General features: G+C 44.9%; 1 protein-coding gene across 3 annotated transcripts; it reads right to left on the bottom strand.

Annotated features, from left to right (window-relative positions):
• Positions 1-3,996: 3,996 nt before the first annotated feature.
• Positions 3,997-23,048, bottom strand: FERMT1 (FERM domain containing kindlin 1). 3 transcript variants are annotated; one of them, XM_059840485.1, is made up of 15 exons: positions 22,892-23,048; positions 19,777-19,950; positions 18,058-18,291; positions 16,486-16,632; positions 15,730-15,943; positions 15,199-15,301; positions 13,906-14,013; positions 12,948-13,079; positions 12,760-12,809; positions 10,600-10,724; positions 9,408-9,514; positions 8,627-8,848; positions 7,864-7,988; positions 6,024-6,165; positions 3,997-4,914 (listed from the first exon to the last, which is right to left on the bottom strand). In XM_059840485.1, the coding sequence occupies exons 2-15, from the start codon at positions 19,925-19,927 to the stop codon at positions 4,741-4,743; spliced, it is 2,034 nt and encodes a 677-aa protein (XP_059696468.1). In that variant the 5' UTR covers positions 19,928-19,950; positions 22,892-23,048; the 3' UTR covers positions 3,997-4,740. The 3 variants fall into 3 exon arrangements, with proteins under 3 accessions (XP_059696468.1, XP_059696469.1, XP_059696470.1); XM_059840486.1 differs by lacking the exon at positions 22,892-23,048 and adding an exon at positions 20,423-20,648; XM_059840487.1 differs by lacking the exon at positions 22,892-23,048 and adding an exon at positions 20,439-20,648.
• Between the last annotated feature and the right edge of the window lie 1,996 nt (positions 23,049-25,044).

The raw sequence follows: 25,044 nt of genomic DNA, 5'->3' as shown, positions 1-25,044 counted from the left end.
ACAGATCCCTGACATGAAGGCAGCACCGACCTGTAAACTTCGGTGCTGAAGTGCAGATAAAGGTCTTGCTTGCCCAAAAACGTTGAGTCTGCAAGTACACATTAGGCAGAGCTTATCTACTGACCGTGTGGGTCATCATGAGCGTGGGGAGAGAGCCTTGAAAAACACCAGAACATCCACAGAACAGAGATAGGCGCTTCCAGTAGGACTCCCTGGAGCCGTGGCCGTTCCCTTGGAGGCTGGGCGAGGTGCACATGTTGTTCCCCTGCGGATCGGCCCTAGGGCAAGACAGATGGTTCCTAAATGAGGGGCTAATCCCACCGCTGACCCTGGTGGCCAGGCCGAGCGGGGCAGCCGGGCCCGGCACGTGCGCGCCCGCAGGTACCCCCAGAGCTCTGCGGTTCAAAGGGCAAGGCGGAGCAGGTTACAAACATCTGAAGAATTTGGTATAAGGGGAGGAAAGCCCAGCTCCAGAGAGGCCGGGGGAAACACTGCCTTCCCTCTGGCTTGGCAGAGCTGCCGGCTGCGGCACTGCTCTTTGGGAAGCCGAGGAGCAGGGAGGTGGCCTGGCTTTGCCCTGGATTATTAAATGCTTGTGTTTGCTGCCCTTAGCCCAGTATTTACAGACAGTGAATTTTCATTGCTTATGTTAGGGTTATTTGTTGTCTTATTGATTTTAATATCTTACAAAAAATACTCCAGGAAACTCGATGAGCCAAAAGCTGCCTTGGTTTTAATGAGTTCATCCTTAATGACTTCATTTTGGAGACTGAGTCGAGCAGACTGTCAGACTGGGAAAGCGTCTGCTCGTTTTGGTTAACGTGGACAGCAGGTCGAGGTTTTCTTTCCCCGGAGGCTCTTGATTTCTGAGCGATACAGAGAACCTGTTGCAAGAGGCAGAGCACCTCTGGAAAATGAGCTTTGGTTATTTTTATTTCCCATCTTTGTTTCTCCTTTTTTCGTTGGCCAGTTTTTGTGGCAGGTATTGTATTTTGCCAGCTCTTTGCTTAGCTGCAAACTCTCATAATCAGAAATATTTCTGCTATGGTGCTACATCTCAGGCAGCTGCCCAGGTGCTGGTGGAGGTTTCCCAGGGCAGGCAGCAGCCCTCGTTCACCAGTTTCTTTGAAATATCTGCTAACAGCAGGCAGAGATTTCCCCTTTGTGATTCACTTTGGCTTGTTCTCATGTCGCCTTCTATTCTTTTTTCCGCTTTTCTGAGAGTTTCGGTGAAACCTGAGGGAGCTGGTTAGCAAAGGCAGGCGTTCCTGTCAGCCTTTTCACACGGGCGATGCAAAGAGAGCTGAAGCAGACGCCCCCTCCCCGGGGGCGATTCAGGGCTGCACAAAGCCCCTCTGCCCGCAGGAATTCTCGGGCTGAGTCCTGCATTCCTTAGTGACACCAAGATAAGCAGAGCAGGAGAAGGTGAGGATGGTACCAGGCTGTAAAGTTTAAGAGGTGAATGTTTCTTACTGGCTGTGATCCAAGTGATGGTTAAGAATGAAAATATCCTGGAAAAAAATCTGGAGAAAGGCTTTTAAAGCCTACAAAAGAACTGTTTCACGGGTCTGTCCAGAGAGCAAGCACAAACAAGATATTTCCCTACAGAGAAAGGGGAGAGAATGGAAGAACAGGATTATTTAGCCTGAGGTTTCAGAAAACGATGGGGTGTGTGTCTCCTAACCCAGGCTGAAGGCAGTGGTGAAATCCCCTATGGAATTTGATGTAAGAGCAGCAGGATCCATCTGACATCGGCAATGCTTTACCCTGACCCGGCTTGGGTTTAATTAAGCACCGTGTACAAAACAGGGTTGCAGCTGAGAGGAAGTGTAAGTTTCCTAAAGGTTTGTTTTCATCTAATAACATTCCTGCCCAGGATTTCATCTCTGTATTGCAAAACTTCAGGGCAGACGCCCCTGTCCTGCTTTCACTTCTTCACTCTTTCACTCATTCTGGGAAACCTCTCCCACATCTGGCGCTGTGCAATTAATAACGTGGTTTCTACAGCCCACCTGGTCTTAACCCTGTGTGCAAATAGGTGTGATGAGCTCATGAGAGCCGAGGGTGATCGGGTTATTGCACAAATTAGGGAGGTTGTGGAACTGCACGTGCATTGAGGGAATGTCCGGAGCCTGGTGGGACGTGCTGGGTGGGATGAAAGATGACTCCAAGCTGTGGCTGGTGCAGGTGTCAGGCAGGGCAGGCTGGGGCAGGCCTCCTCTCAGGCGCTGCCCGCCACATCCTCTCTGGAATTATGGAAGCTCAGGAATGCCCTGGGTCCTGTCTTCCCACTCCAACCTCTCCAGGAAGGAGTCTTCCCACTGAAACCTCTCCTCTTTGTAGGAAGAGGAGCTGCAGTCATATGCAGCACTCAAAGCAGCTGGATAAAAACAGCTTCCTCTCCCACCTATTGTTAGCAAGAGCCTTGCAAAGTGAGTGGGGCAGGGAAAAGATACAGCTGAGTGACCTAAGGAAATACAGAGAGAGGGCATCAGCAGGGGATCACTCTCTTAAACCTAAAATGGCAAAGGATAGGGCTTACAGCCAGCCAGGATGAGCTGGCAGAACTCCTCCTTGCAAAGCAGCAGTGAAGGATTCAGTCGAAAGGCAGTGACACATTGGGTAAGATTGAAGGAGGGGCAGGAAAGAAAATGGAAATATTTGCTAGTTTCTCTAAAATCCCAGCAGACAGCTTGAACTGCAAGTGAACGTGCTTGTTTAGCAAGGGAATGAGCCACACTGCTAATGAGAGCTGTGCTCAGATTTCCCCTGTCTCTGCATTCCTGTGCTCAGGTCACGTAGGCAAGTGGCAGCTACAGGGCCTCCGTGCAGCTCTCTGGGACAGGCTCTGCTCCCAGAGTGGCAAGCATGGGCTGTGCCTCCCAGGGAGCAACCCACAGCAGTCTGGCAGTGCTCATTGCCAAACGAGGGGCTCCATGGTCAGCATCCCCACTGCAAAGCCCAACTGGACACTGATCTGGGAGGCAGCTGTCTGTGGAAGAGGTGCTGGCACTAATATGAGCATTTAGCTCTCCCATGGCACCCTTAGGCAGGGTTTAAATACGGCCAATGTTTGGACTTGGGTGGATCTCACAATGTGAGGAAAATACTTGGCTTGTGTCAAGCAGGTGACAAGTGGGTAGGTTCTCTTCTGAAGGAAAACTGGATGGTCCCTCAGCCTGTAAAAAAAGTGCTGAGGAGAGGGAAGAACAGAGGGCTGGAAAGCAGGCTGTAATTTTTTATTTTTGCAAAATGTAAAGCTGTAGGTTAAACTGCACAAACTAGGAGTGATTCCCCTGAAGCCCATTGACAGGGGCTGGGGAAAAGCAGAGCACATGGCACGAATATCAGGGCTCTCAGTTTCCAGTGATGTTTATGAATTTATGCAGTGATTTCTGCAGCATCCCTTTATGATATCACAACACCTGTCCATTGTATTTCTTTAGATATATGAAACCAGTTTTGGTTTGTCCAGTAATTTCATGAATTCTCCTGGTTTCACTCTGTCCTTGCTTTACAGGCTAGTATCACATTTCATTCACTTGGGTTCGGTGGATGTGTGTGGCTCCTTCCAGCAGGCAGAGCTGCTGGCTTCAGATCTGGTTCCTCAGAGACATCCACAGCTCCTCTGGGAAACCTGTGCCAAGGCCCTACTGCCCTCACAGGGAAGAATTTCTCCCCAGTGTCTGATCCAGCACTGCCCTCTGTCAGTGGAAGCCATTCCCCCTTGTCCTGTCACTGTGTGCCCTTGGCAAAAGTCCCTCTCCAGCCCCCTCGTAGCCCTTCCAGGGGCTCTAAGGTCTCCCCAGAGCCTTCTCCTCTCCAGGCTGAACACCCCCATCTCTCAGCCTGTCTCCAGAGCAGAGGGGCTCCAGCCCTCTGAGCATCACTCTTTGCATTTGCACACATGTGAAATCATTTCTAGAGGCTTTTCAGAGCCTCACATGGACAGCTTAGTTCCCTGAGATGTCACAGTGAAACAGAGTAACAGAGAAATAGAAACACACTCAGAGGCCTTTTTAATAGTTTTAGATAGTTCCTGAAGCACATTTTTCAACCAGGTAAGTAACAATGTTCCTCAAAACCTTTTGGATCCAGAGTTGCCAAGATGAATGCTCTGTGGCTCCTCTGGCTTTCAGGAAACCACCTCAGTGGATGAAGGTGGACAAGGTTCTACATTTTTGAGCAACTGAGTAACCACTACAGGAGTTTCAATAGCTTAGTCTGCAGGACTTTGGAATGTTTTGTGTTCTCAGGACAAGTGTTAGATAAACCATAGAGCTTTAAAATACATATTTATTCAGCCTTAGTTCTGATAAATGCTGAGCTCTTTAACAATTGCCAGTTTAACAATGGAAATTGCCTGGCTGTAACAGAGAAGAAAATTCATATCCTCAAGTTACTTGTTCTGGATACCTAAATGGATTGCTGCAATTAAAAATACTAGTTTAAAAAACTGTCCAGTGACTAGACACTGTTTCTTTAAAAACATTGAGCTGTACAAAAGGAAAACAAAGATGATGAAATTTTCTCAAGTACTGATGATGGAATTGCCATACTGCACCCAGTAACCTTAACTTCAGTATTTAACAAAAATTGTAAACCATCCCAGTCATAGTGCAAGACTGGCACGTACACTAATTAGTAGCCAGCAATTAACAATCAGAGATATTTTTGTTTAATCTCTGGCAGTCTTAGCTATAAGAAGAAGCAGGCACTGGGAGGAGAGTTAACTTCATCTCATTCCTGACCTCCAGTTAATTTGTGGAAGAGTTCTTCATCCAGCGTTTCATTGTGGTCCTTGGAACGTGTTGACAAGAAGATGTAGCCCCCAATATACTCATGGATGATTTTGCAGTCTGCACTCAGGCATGTGAAAGCAATGGACACATTCTGGTCAAACTCGATGGCAACCTAAGGACAACAGATGTGGCAAAATCAGACAGAGATAAGCTGGGAAGAAAGAGAAGTGTGAGAACACAGCTGGATCACAAACACTGTGATAAAGCACTACCTGCCCCTGCTAACCAACAGTTCTGGGTCTGCTGCATGCTCGGGGTGTTTGGGTGCTTGGTTTTGGATTTGCTGCTACAGCAGGGCCCTCTTGTGGTGAAATATTTTTGCTTGTTCAAGCAGGAAACAAAATCTCTTCGCTTTTTCCCAATGGCATATAAAGTGAACGCTGGGAAGAGCAGGAGTGCCATTCCTAACTCTTTGTCTAATGAATAATGTTTAATCTGCCCATTGTTATGTGCTGACCTTAAATGTGCCTTTGGGGTCCCGGTTTTGGTTTCCAGGTCCTGTTAGCTCTAAAATGCAGCTAACAGAGCTTAGTTGGTCACTGTGGATTCTGCCTTTTTTGAGAGGGATTTAATGTAAACCCAGCAACCTGGCCCAGAATTACAGGTGCAGGGAATACTGCAGGGGAGCAGTAAGGAGTTTATCTGATCCCTCCTGGTTCCTGCAAAACTCCATAAGCAGGAACAGTTTCCAGGCTGCTTCTATTTACATCAGGTCACACCAGTTCCACTCCAGAAACCTACAATTTATACAGCTGGATTCAAGCTTTGAAGCCCTCAATAATGGACCACACATGGACACAGAGTTGCAGGCCTTGCCATCCCACTTTGGGATTTGAAAGACAAACTGGGCTCCTGTATCCTCAGTCTGTAATAGAGACTGAACCACCACAATGTAGAGGATGATGCATGAGAGTCAAAATAAGATTTTTACTGACAGAGCAGTAAACACAACATGCTGGAATTCACTTTGGAGTCTATTTCATCCCATCAAAATCAAGGGCAACTTGTCAAGAACAAGCTTGGTAGGAACCTTTAAAACTGGCGATGTTTTCCTTTCTGATTTTTGACTACAGACTCCACTAAGAAAAACTGCAGACAGCTTATTTAATAACATGTCACAACACGTTCAAAATCTTTTCAGTGAGGTTTAAAAATATTTTCTGAAAGCATCCTTGAGTGTGTGAAATGCAAGGGCTGAAGGCAGAGCTGTTCCAGGTTTACCTGGCGGATTTCCCAGTTCACATTCCACTGCTTCATGCTGGAGAACCTCCACGTTGTGATGGGATCTCCTGTGGCCATATCTATCCGTATCAGCCTGTTATAGGACACCCCCAGCACATCATCCTTCTTGCTTCCTTTAAACCTGAAAAGAACCCAAAGCCTTTGAGCAGATCTGCTTTGCAATGATTTCTGGCTAGAGAAACATTTCAGCTGCTTTCCTCTGGAAGTGCAAAAAATGTGGGAAAAGTCACAACAGCCTGGGATTGAGGAGAGCTTGGAGCCATCTTTAGAACAGGATTTGTTATAAAGCAAAAGTGTAGGCTGGTGAGCCATGGTGTAAGATGGAAAATAATCAGGAAGGTAGACCTGGCTGAAATCTTTCCATTTCATTGTTTCCTGCTAAACAAAATACTGTTCTTCCCAAATGCATGAACTTGATTATATTTTTACTGGAAAAAATGCCAACAATAATTTTTATTGCTTCATTTCTCTAATGTTGAAACCTGTTCCTCTAGTTATATTAACCTAAATTATATAATCAAAACAACTGATATAGACCTGTTTTTGAGTATATCACATTACAAAATTACTGAGGCATTTTAACATTTCAGCTTTCATCTGATTAGAGATGAAAAACAAATACAAAAGCATCAAAATCATTGGGGGACAAAATTTTATGAGTTGGGGATAGCTAGGAACAGATTACTCTGGTGAGGAAACAACCTTCCTCTACCTTCGTGCTGAAAGCTGGAAGAAATCTCATCTGCCTGCTGTGAGTACTTTCAGTATTTCTGATCCTGTTTGTGAACCTTCTCTCTTTAGATGCAGCTGGACCTCAGGGAGAAAATGTGACCTGGCCACAATTTGTGCTTTGCTTAATGCCCCACTGAGATACTGGCAGCAGTTTGCAGCAATTCACCACTACAAAATGCAGTTTAGGTGTTGGGTTGCTTTGTGCCTTTAACAGGATTAATGGTGACAGATGGGGCAAAACCATCTGTAGCTGTGGCAGTAAATTCAGTAGGATCAGGGACCATTTTGGGGCATGGAATTCAGGGAGAATTCTGGCTCCAAACCAGCAGTGCTCTCTGAAGTGACTCCCAGGCATAGTCTGGAACCTGGGCCATCCAAGGACCAGCACAATCTCACAGTTCACATGAGGCTACTGGATTTTGGCTAGTCACAGTTCAATAGTGCAGATCAATTTGTACCCCAGATGATTCCTAGCCAGCCCTGGAAGGGGTGTTAAACATAAATTAAGGAAGGTGCCTCCAAGTATGGTTGTGCCAGTAATTTTCAGCTTTTTGGTGTTTTGTCAAGAGAAAAGGCTGCAGGTCAGACCTCTGCTGTGTCCAAGGAAGCTGCTGTGAACACAATGGGACCTTTCTTGTGCTCACTGCTCCTCCAGATTAGCCTTAGAAAGGGATAATTTGCTGTTTTCTTAATGCAATACAAAAGAAATTAGCATTTTATCTTATTGCAGTGAACAAGGGTCAGAGTGAACACATCCTGCAAACCTGAGCACACCAAGTAGACATGCATTTTATACATTTTGGAGAGTTTATGACACTAAGGGTTTAATGCTAGTGAGAGGTTACTTCAGGCTGAACCCAAGAGGTCTGTACCAAGGCAAATGTAATGCAGAGTCTCACTACAGGAATGGAGCTACTGGGTGCTACTCCTACAGAAAAAAACAGCAGTATGGTAATCACAAAAATTATAACAAGTCTGTGGAGGAAAAACCGGAAAATGTTCTTGGAACAGGGTGTCAAAGAACTTCCTGCAAATCACTGAGCAGGAACTCCTTACTGCAGCTTGATGTGAGTGAGAGTGCAATTACCTTACAACGTAGTAGGACAAACCAAACTCAGGGAGGGACTGCCAGGCTTGGATAAAACGCAGCTTGGCCTCCACCAGGGACATCTGGGACACATTTTGGTGGGCTTCCAGAATTCGGGCAGTCAGCTGGGAAACACAGGAAGAGAGAAAGTTTGCAGCTGACTGGAGAACAAAAGTCCTGTTGCTTTCACTAATCAGAAATCATGAGGTCTGGTGCTGTGTTCAACATTTGTTGTCACTGTTTGTGCAGATGCACCACAGAGGGCACCTGGGGACACATCCCGAGTGCAAAGGGCAGAATGGACTGCAAGGTCTCAGGTCTGGGTTTGTGGGGCACTGCCCTGGCTCCATACACTGCTCTGGATGGGCAGGCTGAGCTCTTGCACAGCAAAAGCAGGACAAGGAATTAGGTGGAGAGCAAGGAAAGACTTGAAGGGCAAGACTGTTGATTCAGATGGAAACAGTGGCTTGCAGTCCTCAAAATGCTTCCTTTGTTACTCTGAAGAGACTTTCAGGAACAATGCTATCAGGAGCAGAACTTCATGGGTGACTTAAGCCAGGGAATGGATGTAGGAGAGGTGCTTGGAGGAGGTGCCAAAACACCTGTCCCTGTGTTCAGTTTGAAGAACAGGCCTCTTGTAAAGGGACAAAGGATTGTTGCAGGGAGTTGTACTGCATGGCTTCCACATGCTGCTTTGATCCAACCTCATCCCTAAGCAGCCCCTGGATCACCCACGCCCAGCCATCAGCCACACTCAGGATACCTGCTTGGACTTGAATTTTTTGGTATAGCGTGGTGAGACGAAGCATTCGGGTTTCATATCTACATTCTCTGGCTCAGAGGCAGCCTGGGAACACATGGTCCAGTTCTTCATCTGCAGGAAGGAAAGGATCTTCTGGACCTCGGGCTGGTAGGAGCTGTCAGCCATCGTTCTGCCCTTGGAGGCCAAAACACAAGCAGCCATCCACCGAGCGTACTGATCCTCCTGAAACAAAGACAATGGTTTGTTACTCTTCTTCCTTCCTGACTGGACTAGTTCCAGCTACTCCTGGGTTTTAAATTTTCTAAGAAATCCAGTACCTTGAAATAGATTCTCTTGGAAATTTTATTGCATGACTGCTTTTCACCTACTGAACACTTTTTACACAGTTTGAGCTGAAAACTAATGTAAGATCCTTATCATGCTCTCCTCATCTGAATGGGGAGAGTTCTAATTAAGAAGAAAGAAAACAAAATACAAACTTCAATTCTCTGACAACACTGGAACAAAATACTGTTTTGTTTTTTTTTTTTTTTTGGATAGTTTGTTCTGGCTTTTTTCCTACCAGCTTTACTTGGCAACTGATGGTAAGCACAAGATGACTTACTGTCCTTATTATTTATTTAACAATTATGTATTTGTTAGGCCACAACATCATTCTTAAATTTTCTAAAGATTTAGACAATAAACTCCTTGCAGCATCCTCATATTTTTATACAAATTCTGGAGCAGGACAATCTGCCATAAATCTTGAATTCAAATTTTCTCTTGTCTTATTACTCACATTATCACATCTTAAATATACTTCATTCATGCCATCCGCAACAGGAATTAGTAATTTGATTCCAAACTTCTTTGCTGCAACATTTACATCTGGTACAACTTCACATCCTAGATCACAGGGAATCAGAAGGAAATTAATTTATTTCATTACTATATCAGTAACTTTAATTACTGCTTTAACACTAAGGAACAGTACTTTGTGGTTGTTTTTCTTTGAGACTAAGGGCCAAGACTTTGAAGCTTAGGCCCTAATGAAAGGGTTTTGTTCCAGCTCACTGCCTGGTCTGGCTTGCCAGGGTGATGAGTGCTCTGAGCTCAGGGAGCACGTGAGCCCACGTGGAAGTGAAAGGATGGGAGTGCTCCCAAAACCTCAGCCTGGTCTTAGGAAATGCTCAGCAGAGGAACTGCTGGGAGAGGCTGCTTGGTGAGGTTCCAGCCACTCTGGCTGTTTTTCCAGGCATTCTCTGATCTACTGAGGGTATGCACGTTGGGATGCAGAGCCATTTGCTCACAGGGGTCAATCTTGTATTTCAGAGCTTTCTTCTAGGATGGGTACTGGGCACCAGTGGTTCTCTGATGCTGAACAATGTCCCTGCAGGAGCAGAGGTAGATGGAGGCTACACAGGGTGCTGGAGTCTGTGTGCACTGCCAGGACTCCTCCTCCAGCAGCTGGCTGCAGCCATGGGAATCCCCATGCACTCCTAACAAGGCCCAGAGAAGGCCCTGGAGCTGTCCCTGCACGGCAGAATGCAGGGACAGCCTCTGGCATTGCTGCAATGGCACCATCCCTAATCCTCTGCTGCCACTGTGTGTTTGCCAAGGACATGGGGGAACACTCCCTTTAGTGTAGAGTGAAAGTATTTGGACATGGGGGAACACTCCCTTTAGTGTAGAGTGAAAGTATTTGGAAATAAAGCAGCCCACAAGTCATTCCCTACCTGACTCAGCTTGAAGAATTCAGCAGTGCAGGGGATTTTACAAATCAGGCTCTGATTATCCCAGCTTGGGTCAAACTATTGAATCCTTTCTGTTTAAGCCTCTTCTGCAGGTGTAATCTGCCTGCCTAGGAGTCTCAGGAACTGAAAAGGCTCCCAGACTAAATGCTGCTGTGCTTGCCTTCCTGACTCTAGCAAGGATTTGTTTTATTCAGTTCACAGAGGCAAAAGAAAAATCAAAGAAAGGAGAATTCCTACCTTTTAGGTTTAGTTTCTCAATAGGTTCTCCCTGTGCAGATTCCTTGTTTTTAAAATAAGATATTGAAGTGTCTCTGAAGACAAACCAATATGTCTTGATAGCTTTGAGTGCTAATTTCTTGGGCCTAGCAGAAAAAAAGAAATCCCATTTGTTTATTTCAACACATAAAATTGCTAAGTCCCTCACAAATATTGCAGAGCCTCTGAAATTCAAGGCCATACCCATGGCTGTGGTTGGGTGTGACACCTCTGAGGGGGTGGGAAATGCCTGGATCCAGTCCAGGTGATCCCAGGTATGGACATGGGTTTTACTCCAGATTTTAGCTGATTTTTTCTCATTTGTTTCCTCTATTGCTAATCAAAGCCATTCCCTTCTAACAGACTCAGTAACACAAATGCAACCCCTGATTTATTAACATGAATTTGCATCAGTTTTCATCATGCCTTAGCTTGAATATCTCTGCATCCATAAAACCAACTCATATTCGCTGTAAGGAAGCAGAGATCAGTTTTTTGGGCTTAATCTGAATCATATCTAACACAAAAAAATTCTATTTCTTCACTAAGTTTACAGGAGAGAAAACAATTAGCATTTGAGTAGAGAAAATTTGAGTGGAGAAATAGTTCATAGCTAGTGACAAAGGTCATCAATGAAAATCAATGAAGTGAAGAAGAAGAAAAAAGGAAAAAAATCCAGTATTTCCCTTTAAATCTAAGAGGATGGTACAAAAAGTATAGAACTAGCTGGAAAACAGAGATTTATATATACTCTTATTATATATACCCCCAGACCCTCTCTAAAAATCCAAATTTAGAATCCTTTCTAGAAAAGGGCAATTTTTATGATTAAATTAAAAAAACTTAAGATTTTCAAATCTACCAAATAATTTGGTTTTTAGTTTTCCAATGCAGCAACATTCTTCAAAAATAAGGGACTATATTTTTTTTTTAGACAGATAAAATTATTTTTATATCCCTGAAAAAGTTGCTGAAAACTTTTTAGAAAGCTTTTTCTTGTTGTTTTGGAAAAAAAATGTTGCAGTTCTCCACAATACTGTCCCAAACATGAAAGTAGCATTTACTGTGGTGCATACTGTGAATAAATAGGAATAAAAGTTCACCACAGGAACAGTAAGCAGTGGGACATGCACAGCTTTGCATTCAGGTTTACAGTTAATCAAATAATTATAGCCACAAAGTGTAGCTGTTTAAAGAAAAGTTTTACTCCTGCCTGGATTCTACAGCACCTGAGGCTTTATAATTTATATAGGAGCTTTTCCATGATGATAAATAACTGCTGAATGCTTATAAAAGCAAACTGCTCTACTGCTGGGGAAAAACAAACAACCCATTGTTAAAAGCCTTAATTCCCTTTCACCTTAAGCCACCTTCATATTAAGAATGTCAAATAAAGTTCCAAATTGGAAATTAATAATTAACAATTGTTCGCAGTTAACAGCAGTTAAAATTTTTCAGGTGCAGTTTTCTGTTCCTAGATTAAAAGTACCATCTGTCAACGGATGAATCTGATAAATACTTGTACAACAGAACACTTTATCTTTCTAAAACACAAAGACTGTTTTGTGATAAAGCATTACAGACTTGAGATCTCTACCATCACTTAAATCACCCATAAAACAAGAGACTACAATGGGATCACAGAAACCCATTTTGATATTAGACAAAACAGACTCCATGTTCAGTAAGAAAGGGGTAATTTGGATGTTCCTTTTGTTTAAAAAATACATTCCCTGGGGTTACTTTCAGAAATTCTGCTCAGGGAGAACTGCAAGTTTCTTCTGGTTTCTTACTGGCAAAAAAAAAAAAAAAAAAAAAAAGATTGAAAATAGAACTTGGGCTCTTTTGTTTAGAGATGATGACTGATGAGCACTAGAAACTATGGACACCAGGGTCTGTTAATATGTACAAATAGAGCTACCCAGCATCCCAGAAGTGGGAGAGATTTGCCAAGGAACACTGTCAGAAGCAGGAAGAGAAAGATTGGAAGAGAATATTATTAGGCTGGTTAGACCTGTCTGGGGTATTTGTCAATTTATAACTGCCACATGCACTGTTAGATTAGAATGAAAAACTCAAGAGATCTCTTGTAAGGTTAAGCTTTTGGTTTTGTATGTTTTATTGTTAATTTTAACAACTCACCTAACTAGCTTGAGATTATCAGCGAGTTTTGGGATGTCTGTGATGTCCTCCTATCAGGAATAATTAGGAATAGTTTTAGTACAATGCACTCTGTAATCAACTGTTAAAAAAATCAAGAACCAGGAAGGCCCATGAGAGTCAGCAGATTTGGCACAGCAAAAGAAATTCTGGGATCCCAAAGGACATACCAAAATGTTGCTTTTATTTCCACCTTCCAGTGTCACTTCCAGATTGGAAAGGGCGGCTTCTACTTCATCCACTTCCGACTCACAGGTGGAATCTTGTGTCTCTGATGATAATGATAACTTGCTTACATGGTACTAAAATAAAACATCAGCATCCAATAGTCAGTGCATCAATTATCAACACACAATCACAGTGTTTCAAAACAGATCATTTGGTCTCCTGGGTCTTGGACAATTGTGTGAAGTTCTGCAGGAATCAGGGGGTTTTCCCAAGGAAACAGCCATGTGACTCCTGTGCAATGGCTGATAATGGTTTCCTGGTTTAATGATCAGTGTTTGTAGTTCTCTGCTGAATAATTGTCCCTGTTCTGGGAGGCTGCTACATTTGGATCCCTAGTCCTGCCATCCATACAAGGAGGAAACTTGGAAGCAAGGTGCTCTGGTGCTCTGCAGTGACAGGCTGTGAATTCTTGGCAGTTCTGTTTACATTTAAAAGGAAGGAATTGATTATTAAAGCAAGTTTGTGCTTTATTACCTATGGTCAGAGACTAAGCCATGCTCAGTCATGTCAAATTCCCAAGTACTCCGTAGTGTCCCTATTTTCACATTGCACTGTGGCATTTTCCTGTCTGTTGGGAAATGTTCACTTGGTGTACACATGGTGTATTACAGGAATTTTCAGGAAGAAGAGATAAAGGGATGGTAGCTGGTATGGGAAGCCACACTTCACACTAATACTGATATCAAAGTTACATTCTGGGTGCAGATAATGTTAGTAAGTGTTTCCATAACTGTGTGAATAATTAGCGCTGCTACTGAATTCAGTTGCTTTAGTTGATGGGCGCTGCTGATTGTTTCTCACCCCAAGAGCACACCCCCAATCCAAGCAGAGCTCCTGGCCTGGGCTGTGTCCTGGTCTGCCTCTCGAGGGCCAGGTTCAGCCCCTGGGCTGGGTACGTGCCTGCAGCGCGGCGAAGATGAGCATCTCCTCCTCGGTGCAGTCGATCTCCTCCAGCAGGATGGCCCAGCGGGCCTGCTCGTAGATCTGGTTGATGCGCACGGCGTCGTACTGCAGGCAACAGCAAAAGGGGACCTCAGGCACAGCCTGGGGCCAGCTGCAGCTGATCCACGCTGGCCTGAGCCACGGTGCCTTGTGCTTGTTTCCTTCCTCCTCCCACCTCTGCTCCCTCCTTGCCTTGCACCAGCTCGTGCGATGGTGTGCGTGGTCCCATGGCTGGCTGAGCCTACACAAAACCAACCAGGAGCTCCTGGCTGAGGCAGAAGGTGAGGCCCAACATCCCCTTTTGAAGGAAGCCTTGAACTGGTGTAACCAAGATGTGAAACCACGCTCACGTGACACAGCTGACTCAAATGTGACCTGCAGAACTCTCTTGTTCCTCACTTCCTTTCTTCCGCTCTTGACTTTTTCACTTCTGGTTCTGTCTGGCTTTGCACTGGCTTGAGATTTGCCAGATCTGCTTTAATTCACTATCTGGTTTTTGGATAGTGATTATTCCTTATTATCTACTTGGTTAATAAGCTGAAGTGACTCACAGAAATGTTCAAGCCCCAGAGCTGCTGAAATGTAGGTGATGGGAGGGTAAACCTTGGAGCGTGACCTCTCCCAGCAGAGGTGAGATATTAAGTTGCCTGAAGCTCTTTTGGGCATTTCATCCCACGGCTCCAGGGCTGGCTGGGGCAGAGAAGGGAAATGTTTGGGCTGCTGAAGTTGAGACATGTACTTGGATTTTAGTGGGGGTGCCATTTCACCCAAAAACATGCCAAATAAACTGGAAAGTGCCCTGATTTCTTCTGAGAGCTTCAGCCCAGAAAGGCTTTGAAATTCAATGAGGACAGTGCAATAATAATGTCATTTTAAAGCCAAACTTAAAAAACAGAACTCCTTACATAATTCAGGTTACTGCTAGTCTAGTCTTCCTCTTAATTTTTCCTGTTAAAAAAGACAAAGAAAGTAAAGCAGCCACTCTGGAAATAGGGATACTGTTTCTGCCACTCTTTAGACCCCATCTTTAAATTTAAGATCTCATTTCATGTGAGGAACAGTGATTCAGTGTCCAGAGGGTAAAAGTGCAGCCGTAGCTGAGGGAGAGAAGCTGAATTTGATCTCTCTGAAGGGCTTGTCACAAATCCTAGCAAAAATTCTACATAGAGCTATATATATTCTATATTGCTGTGTAGCTCCTTGACATGAAAGCAGGCAAACAATGAATAGCAATAAAAACAAGGCTCTTACTTTTGGATTCAAGTCAAAGAAAGTATAATATTTAAAGCGTAGAAGAAGTTGATCTTCCTCCTGAACATCTTGTTCCATAAGTGATCGAGATGAATCCAGCCAGCTGTGGAAGAAAACAACCCACAGATCCATTTGTACAGGAGAAACCAGCACACCTGCAGAGCTCCAGTGCAATTGTGAAACAAAAGTGGGAACAAACAGCTCTAATTCCTCTAAATCTAAGGGAAATTCATGTAACTCAGGAAGGTGGAGCATTCATATAGACTTCCAACTTCCATTTTCTGTGTATATTCAATAAGCAATTTTAACTTGTGCAGAACTCAGTCACCTACTTTTAATGCAAAATTATTGAACTTATCCACGTCTCTTCCACTGTCTACTTAAAGCCTTTGAAGTTTGCCAGTGTCCTTTTGCTGTGCCCACTGTGCACAATTGAATTCACCCTCATCTCACAACAGACTTGAGCCCAGAGCCTGCACAACGACATCATTCCTCATTTTATACCCAAAGGATCTCAGAGAGGCACCTTACCCTGCATTGAGCTTGGCTTTGTCAGCCAAAGTCCGTGGCTGGTACATCTCTGCCAGCATCTCTGGGGAGCAGGTGGGGTGACTGAGGGCCAGGATGCTGCAGCTCTGCTCAGCTGAGGAACCATCACTGAACCAAGTCATTGTGGAAGAAGCTGGTGACCCACTGACAGGATCATAAATGGGTGTCATGGTCTTACTGTATAAACCTGCATTGGCTGCAAGTTAAGAGCATCATGTTACTCCCAGGAAAAATGGTCCTGTCCACTATTTTCCAACATAAAAACCCTTTTCTTTCAAGACAGTCTCCTATCTCTGCTGTTTCCAGCTGGTCTTGTCCTTTCACAAGGTGAGTGACCTCAGGGACAGAAATGCTCTTTGTTGCTTTGTGAGATCTCAGTTGTGTTGGACATAGGAAACACAGTTTTCAAGCCTTTATTCCTCATTTTCCTTGCAGGTTGCAGTATTTCATTAATATTTTAAGTGTTGCCCCCCTTTTACAAAGGGCAGCAGCACACTGTGTGAGCAGAGCCACAACCTGTTCTCTAGTGTGGCCTTTCTCACATCAATGGAAAGGAAAACATTTCTAGGGACAACAGGGAAATACTGACATATTGGAGATTTCCTGAAGCCACTGATTTCAGGCCCTCTGTGCCTCCAAGACCATCCTACATGAACTGGCCTCCTTTGTGTAACAAAGAATTTCTTCCTCCTTTTGACTTCCAGTCAGAACAATGAAATCATACTGATTTTTCATTACCTGGTAATCCAGAACTCACTGGAGAGTCACACAGGTTTAAGATATCTTCTGTAGCTGGTTCTTTGCTGTTCTTGTCTTTTTTCTTTTTCTTTTTGAGCGTGCCTTCTGATTGCTTCAACAAAGAGAGTTCTTCTGACCGCCTGATATCTATAAAGGCAGTTTGGGAAGTGAAGCAAGATGATTACATCCAAAGGAGCACCCATGCTTGGTAACAGCATTTCAGGAAGCTTCATGTTGCAATCTGGACTTTATTTTTAGCAGGTTGAAAGTAGAAGCTGTGGAAAATCCACTAATTCTATAACAAGGCCAAAGACTCTGGGCCATAAGAATGAGTTTGGACAGGATTTAAATCTTTTGTAGGAAGTGTAACTGCATTTTAGAATGCCAGGAAAAAGCTCTTTCTCCCTAACAGCTCTGCAGTCACCTATGAGCATGATAACCTCTAAATTATGAATAAGCAAGAACCATTCTAATTAAGGTTCATGCCTTTTATTATTCAGTGCATTTCTCAAACAAGATTCTGTCTTGGTTCTCACTGTTCTCTAAGGCACTACTAATCCAGACAGGTATTTCCAGTCACAAACCTGGCACTTCATTTCTGAAAAACCCTTTTACCCTGGGGTAAGCAAAGACATTTTTGACAGTATTCACTCATTCAAAGTTACAGTGTTTCTGTACTGACTCAGCCTGGAGGGAAAATGTAGAAATATTTAATTTGGCCAAATGCCAGTTGGACAATTATGGCATCATTATATCAGAGTTGTTAGGTATAATAAAGACATTGCACCTTTCACAATCTACTGCTAGGAGATGAAATTGAAAGTGGATCAATATGAGGCAGTAAATTCCTTCTGAAGATGAGTGTGTTAATGGACTAAGCTTTGAGGATCTAAATTAAGATGAGGAATTTAATCCCTATTTTTACCCTAAACCAAAGGGATTCTGAAGACTGCTTGTAGACTCAACTGATTCCCATCGATCACAGGCACATGTCTGGCATGCTCCAAACCCTCTACTTGGAAATGCTCCATTTTTGGGCAGAGTGGGGGACTCTGTGAGACATTCATGGGCTGGGCTGGGGTTCTTAGATGTGCCCTGACCTGAACAGAGCTGTGCATACAGAAGTCTTGAACACTTAAAACATGCTACGTCTGAAGTGAACACACATAGGCAGAGTTGGATATTATAAATGTTAGTGAAAATATGATAAATCAGTTGACACCAGTAAAATTGCCTGTGATGAAGGCTGGTGCAGGACATTGATAATCTTATGCTCTTAGTCACTGGCACAGAATAATCAGGACCAAGTCCTGCTCCAGGAGGACAAAGATTCCTAGAAGACTGCCAGCTTTGACTGTCCAGCACTCCTGCAGCTCGTGGGACACACTGCTGACAGCGCTTGCATCAGTTATCACAAAGAACCACTGACATGCATTGCATACTGAAACCACAAAAACCTGTCTCAAATTTCCCTTTGAGATAAACAGTTTTGTGAGGAAGGACTTCACATCAAAACAAAGTCACCAATAAATGCTCCAGCTTAGTTGCCAGAGGATATTTATCTTTACTTACTGAGCATTTTGCAGATGTCACTGACAGCTCTGAACACCATGGAAGAGAAGCTGACTTTCAGTCTCACAGTCTTCATGTTTGGCAAGCGAAGCCGCAGCATTTTGTGCTGAGTAGTAAAGATCAGCTTAGCATCTGCTTGCACCCCACATTTATCCAGTGTCCAGTGGGTTTTCAGAAGCCAACATTTTTTTTGTTCCCACCAAAAGGCATAGTCTGACCAATCTTGTGCTATTTCTAGGAAAATACAAAATGGTTACTAACAAACTGTGGAGCAAATATACCAAACACTTGGTTTGCAAACAGGTCTCTGCAAACACCAATATTTTAGATTAAAGCAGCAGCTACAGGTCCCAACCTAGACCCTGTTTGCTGAATTCTTGTGGCAGTCACTGGGAACCAACTTAGTTTTCCCTGAAGATCTAACCTAGGTGCTGACTGTGGCACTGCCTTGGTCTATGGGTATCCACGGGGAAAGAACATCTCCTGAATCTGGTGCTACATATGGTGCAAGCTGGGATTGTGCTGGGATAAGGACTAACAACAAAGGGTTCCAGCTCAGAACTTGTCAGTGCAAACTGAAAATCCTCCTACAAAATCTCCTGTCACCCAGATGGGCACAAGCTCTTCCACAGCCTCCTGGCAGCAGCACTGAGCAGCTCATCTCAGTGTTAAGAACCAGCTTCAAGTCCATGGAAGTCTTGGTTACACACAGCTGAGTAGCAGCACATGCACAAGGAAAGAGATAAAAGCATTGCTGCTCTCAGTTCCATGGGAATTCCAAGATTAGATAACTTCCCAGATGTCAATATGCAGTAGCAGGTAAAGCTTCTGTGTGATCTTGGCCAAGCTGTTTCAGTCTTTGCACCAATCCTTGTTCCTCATCAGCTCCATGAGGCAGAGGCTATTCCTCAGCATCTCCATAACACAGCAGAGCCCTGTCCTATTTCAGATTCCCCTAGTAAGAGCTGTGTCTCAAGAGAGCTGCTTACAAAAGTCAGCTGCAGATTTGCTTCAAATATTAATACAGAGAGCTTTTCACACCAGCTTAGTATTTTAAAAAAATACTGTGAAAAATTATTCTTCTGACTCAGTGGAAACACTGGCTACCATCAGTTTCCGGCTGAACCGTGTGTAGAAGTGTGTAGAAGGGTGACAGAACTGATCTCAGATTCTCTTCCTGTGCTCCCTGCTGTTCCTGTGCACGGGGGATTTTACTTTTCACTTCCTAACTTTGACTTGGCTAGTCGTGGCTTTTCCCAGCTCTTCCCTACTGTGTCCATGCAATGGATAACATGGCTCAGACTTAGGCTAGAATGCCCCAACAGCACAGGAGACAGGAACTTCTGAAGTGCCTCTAAACAACTCACCCTCTCTGACAGGCACAGGTGGATAAACAGGGCATCACCTACCTCTCCTGCCCCCCAAACCACACACCAGTACCATCCTTCTGGAAAGGGAGTGGAGTCGTTAGCCTGGTTTAATTATTTTTGTCTAACTAAAAGGCAACCCCAAAGTTTTGTTGGCACTATGGTAACACAGAGGGTGGAACACAGGGAGGGGTTCTGACCACAAAAACCCCTGGGCCTGAGAACCTCCCCACTGTGCTGTGACACAGAAGTGAGGCAGTACCATTTCAAAACACACAGAAGCCTTTCTTCAGAGAGGGAAAGATGCACATATTATTTAGCAACACTGTAAATGAAACAGGTCTTTACTCACTGATTTTTTCTACTAATTTCAGCATCAGTCCTCCAACATGAAGGTCCCCTGTGACCTGTAGTGGGATTTCTTTTTCTACACCTTCATGTTGATGATCAACTGTCAGCAAGAGGTCCCAGGTGTGTGACCCATATTCGGTTGAGGAAACCATCTTGGGGAAGGTCTGTGTAAGCTCTGCAAAAGCAAACCAACCAACCAAACAGGATGTTTTTCCTCTACTCTGAAACAAATGCATTTCTCCACAGTCCCAACATCATTCCATGCTGCCAGGACTTCACAACAGCCTTGGATGGAACTTCAGAAGTGTTATCTTGTTACCTCTGAACTAGACTCTGCTCCTGCAGTTGCTCTTGCAAGATAGGAATGTGGGATTTTTTGGTTTTATTCTGATTTTGCCACGCCTCCAACCCAGATGCCTCCATTTGGGTAGATATAGCTCAGTTTTAGCTTGGCTCACCCACCATCCAGTGCTAATCTACCAGCCTGGACACTGTAAAGCCTACAGTTGTGGGATCTGCTTTGGCAATCTGTCCAGTGAACAAAGGCATTTTGTTGACTTGCACACTTAGGGCTCTAATTTTTACTGCAAATCCAAGTTTACACTTGCCAGCTTGCTCCCATGGGACCAAATCCAGAGTAGTTTTACCTATTTGGGCACATACAAAGGGAAACAACTTTAGTGGCTCTCTGCCAGCACTATCCAGACACAGATCTGCAGTTCCTGCTGACTTGCTCAGGGATGTAGGCACGTGTCCTTCTCAGCAGGGTGAATCGTCTGAGATCCCACCAGGCTCCTGCCAGGACAGGTGAACAGTAATCATGCCAAGCCAAACTAGAGGAGATGCTCCAAGTAGAAGCTTTGGTTATCATCAGCTGGGTTCTGCTGAAGAAAGAGTTTGTAGGTATAAGGTAACTGATGCTGCAGGCAGGATTTGTGATAGTTTATCAGTGAGACAGCTCTCTGTCCTGAGAAAGGCCTTTGCAGTTGAGGTATAGGCACTAAAATGGATGAATTCCATTTATTGCAAACTTTCAACAACACACGAGAACCCAGCTCACAGACTCTTGCTGAAGGGGCCCTACACAGACTGCTTTCAACAGAGAAACTATCTAAGCCAGAAGGGATGTAACAATGTAGTGTATCTTCTTAAAAAGGAGTACATAATAATTTAAAACCTGATGTCAATGCTCCTGATACAAAATTTGTCATCAAAGGGATAACAGAGATGAGGTGGTAATGACAAAGTCGACTAACAAGGAAAGTGATTCCAAACATAAAGACAATGAAAGTGTATGTGTTAAAGATTAGATGGATTTCCCCTTAAACAAATGACATTATAAATGAATAATGTCACCAGTTCATTTTAAAAAGCCATCATTTTAGAGGGAAATCACCTTACCAGGGAGTTTCACTGGGATGGGGCTGGGAGTCCGCCCTGTTCCAAAATTACAGACACACATAGAGAGCCCTAAGTCAGAAAACTGCAGCTTCATGACTGTGTGACTCCAAGAGGCCAACTCACACTGTGGAGCAAGCCCTGTTGTTAACTGGGTTCTTACATGTGCCAGCCTACACCTTTACACTAAACAGTTACTAAACCAACAAGGGTTGGTACTTATCCAAGAAGTTTGCTTGGCTGGCCTTGGTAAATAAAGGCATTGTATTGGACACTGGGAACACTGCCTTTCCTGCCTCTGGGCTAAAGGATTTTGAATTTGTGGTGCCGTGTGCCACATGGATTTATGAGCTTAGGTATGCACTAGACCAGGGGTACCTGTGGAGGGGAAGGGCTGTGGCTCTCCTAAAGCATCCAAGACCCAGATCCCGAGCTGGTCTCTGAGGCAGGGGAGGCTTTCAGCACAAATGCAGTACAAGGTGCACAGCACAGCTGTCGTTGCAATGTATTGATAGCAAAACAAAAGTCCCGACTATAGAAAAGTCAAAATGCCCCTAGTCATGCTCTTAAGCATCAATAAAAAACTTCAAAAGTAATGCATGGCCAAAGGATGAGAACTATGGGATTTTATTTCAGCAGCACAGGGGTGCAGTCTGGCAGATGAACTCTCCTTTTGCCCACTGTTGTTCCACTTTAAAACAGTATTGTTACAGAAAAGCAGCAGTCTCATCTGCCCTCTTGGGCCAGCAAAAACATTTAGGAACTGATCTGGATTTTTTGGGCCGTCTTTAGTTTGGGTTTCGCTTCCCAATCGAATTCTGCACAGAAATGCCTGTGCTGACACGGGTGAAAATGAGCAGCCCAAGGGGTGGGTGAAACCTTTTCTTTCACCAGCTTGGAAAAGCATGGCCTCAGTGCACTAATCCTGGCACTCCATCATTCCCTAGAGCCGCGCACCTCTCCGCTTCCTCTTCAAACCGGGAGGTTTCAGTTTGAAGATAAGGCAACACAAGCACTTGTAAATCTACCGGGGCACGCAGCACAAACAAAGCCTGCTCTCGAAAACAGGGCAAGCAAAGTGACGAGGACAACGAACCCCTCAGTATTAAACCCCAACCAAACCCAAAGCGTCAGGGCTCCACATGTTACAGCCTTCAGGTCAAGCCTGGATCTGCTCGGGAACGTGCCCCAGCTCCTGGGCTCCACGTGGGGAGCTGCAAGGCCTGGCACGAGTGGATCAAACAGGCCAGAAACGTGTCCTCAGGCTACTGCTGCCTCCACTCGGGATTTCTGCGGCGCACTGTGGCCAACGCAGCTACGGAAAAGCAGCAGTGGCTCTACAGATCGAGCTCTCCGCAGATTTTAGCCCTCACAGCCCCAAACTTCAAACGCTGAGCGGGAATGGAGAAAGATGTGAATCGTGCTGGAGCCAGGTGCTACCGACGCGGGGTTAAGGTCAAGAGGGGTCCCGAAGTCTCTCGGGCTGGCGGTGCCTGGCGGGCCCGGCCCGCAGCGCCCACAGCAGCGCCACTTGCACTTTGAGGAAGTGCCGGGCGGCCGCGGCTCCGCGGAAGGGCTGTAAAGCAACAACCCAGGGCTGTCGGGCACTCCCGCCCGCCGCAGGTGCCGCGGGCAGCGCGGAGCCGCCCGCCCCTGGCCCGGGCCGGAGTCGCTCCGGCATCGCCCCGCGCTCCCGCCGGGAGCCCCGCGCTCCTCACCTGCCGTCCCCGCCGGCAGCGCTCCCCGCTCCGCCCGCGCCCTTCGCCACCACCTGGCCTCCGAGAGAGGCGAGGGGAGGAGCGGCGCCCCCAAGGGAGGCGGCCCTTCCTTCCTTCTCCTTCCCTCCGCCCGCCCGCGGTCGGACAAGGCTGCTCGGAGCGCTGTCCGGCCCGGCGGTGCTCAGGGTCAGCCGCTCGCACGCTGCCCAGGGACACCGCCTCATCCATGGCCCCAGGCCATCGAGCAGCTTCAGGGCTTGCTTTTACAGGTTTGAGGCTACCCGGAGAAAATCGGTTCCGAGGGCAAAGAACAGAAAGGTGTGTTTGTGAGGTGAGGATGTGTTAGAAGAGGCACAGCATAAAAGTGGATTGAACCGACAGGAAGGGGGCAAAAGCTTCTCCATTAGCCAGGTTTCCACAAAAAGTTTTTCTTGCCCTATACACGGTGGTACAGTGATGAGGTAAAGCACAGTGGAAAAACCGTGTCAATGACAGAAAAGAGAAACAGAGATAATAAAGGAAAAAATTATTTCAGATTAAACTCATATCCTGCAAAAAGACTGCAGAGATATAAAGGATGAATCTTTGACACACCATGGGCAGCAAATAGTTACTTTTCTAAGAACTATGAAGTTGTCAAACCACAGATAATATCACAGGATATTTGCTCCCTAAGCTGCTCTGATCATGCTCATCTCTTTAGATTGTCTATGCATGCACTTGTCATATCAGACATCCTTGGAGACAGGCACTGGAGAGCTCTTGAAGACTTTCAGAGCCTTCTGTCTCCTGAGGGCACACAGAGGCCTTTAATCACCCCAGCCAGACCCAGCTGGGGCCAATTTCAGGCATTCTACTGAAGCTCAGGCTGAGGGGTATTATCCTTGAGGTCATGTGGAGTAACTCTATTTTTGCTGCTCCTTGGCACAGGCTCAACTCAGTGGCTTTTTAGATCTTTGTAGGACAGTTTGGTAAGCTACCTACTTATTATTATGGAAATAAAGGTACCTCTGCAGGTGAGCAAATAACTTTGTATGGACCATGGAGTAATATAAAATTCAGGTGTGAATGGGTTGGTGAACAACCAAGGCTGCTGCTCAGCTCAGAAACACATTCTTGGGTTTTGTTCTCTAAACAAATAAAGCAAGATCACAAGCTCTTGATCAAACTGGAAAAAAATGGTGCTTGGGAGATAATCAATAAAAGCCAAGATGGTTGCCAGGCCAGTCAATAAACATTGACTTTTATCTCCAGACTGGTCCCAGTCCTGACCTCTTCCAAGTGTAAGTACTATTTCCCTTCCCAGTGGCCTGTGAACAACTAACTTGAGAGAAGAGACTGTAGAGTTTGATGTCAGCCTAGTCCTACTGAGCCAGGAGGGCTGGGGCTTATGTTCCATCTGAACTGCTCTGGGACTGCTGAAAAAATCTCTGCCACCTGTCTGCCAGATCCCTTGGAGAGGAAAATGCACTTGCTGGATGAAGAAGAAAGATCTGGGAAAAAGCCAGAAGACAAGGAGATTGGTAAGTTCTCTGTGAATCTAATATAAATCATTGCAAGGAAATAGGTGGATTTTCAGTCAGCAGTGATCATACCCCCAGCATCTGAGGCAGTGGTGCTTTACATCTGAGGAGTTGCAAATTAGGGAATGTTTTGGAGGCAGCATTTTCATTTTCAGTCATCTTTCAAGAGGCTGAGGAAACCAGATTTGGAGACCTGTAATAATCTCATCCTTTGAGAGGTGAGTGGGGAAAACTGTAATTGAGTAATAACTTTTCTCTTCCAGAGTTCCCATGAAGAAGGACAGGAAATGAAACCTCCATTTGCAGCTTCTTAACAGTTTATATGGTAAAAGCCTCCTTTTAGGAATGAGGTGTACTGGCTATAAATTTATATATCTTGGGGTTACTCAGCTAAGGCTGAATGGGATCTTTTAAGAGTTTGATTCCTTTTCCAAAGGGTCTACTAAACACCTATAGCTGAGAGTCTCTTAGTAGACAAATGTGTGGTTTTGGGAGCATGAGGAAGTAACATGACAAAGACACAATAATAAATACTGAATTTTTGGTAAAATGTGTATTTCTTCTTCCAGTATATTTTTAATAGCTTTTCTAGGCTGGTGTCCTAAATTATCACCAAGTGATGATTTAATC

Source organism: Haemorhous mexicanus, chromosome 3 (genome assembly GCF_027477595.1).
Source record: "Haemorhous mexicanus isolate bHaeMex1 chromosome 3, bHaeMex1.pri, whole genome shotgun sequence".
Classification (NCBI taxonomy): domain Eukaryota; kingdom Metazoa; phylum Chordata; class Aves; order Passeriformes; family Fringillidae; genus Haemorhous; species Haemorhous mexicanus.
The sequence above is the reverse complement of the archived record's forward strand: the minus strand, read 5'-3'. Positions and strand labels throughout refer to the sequence as shown.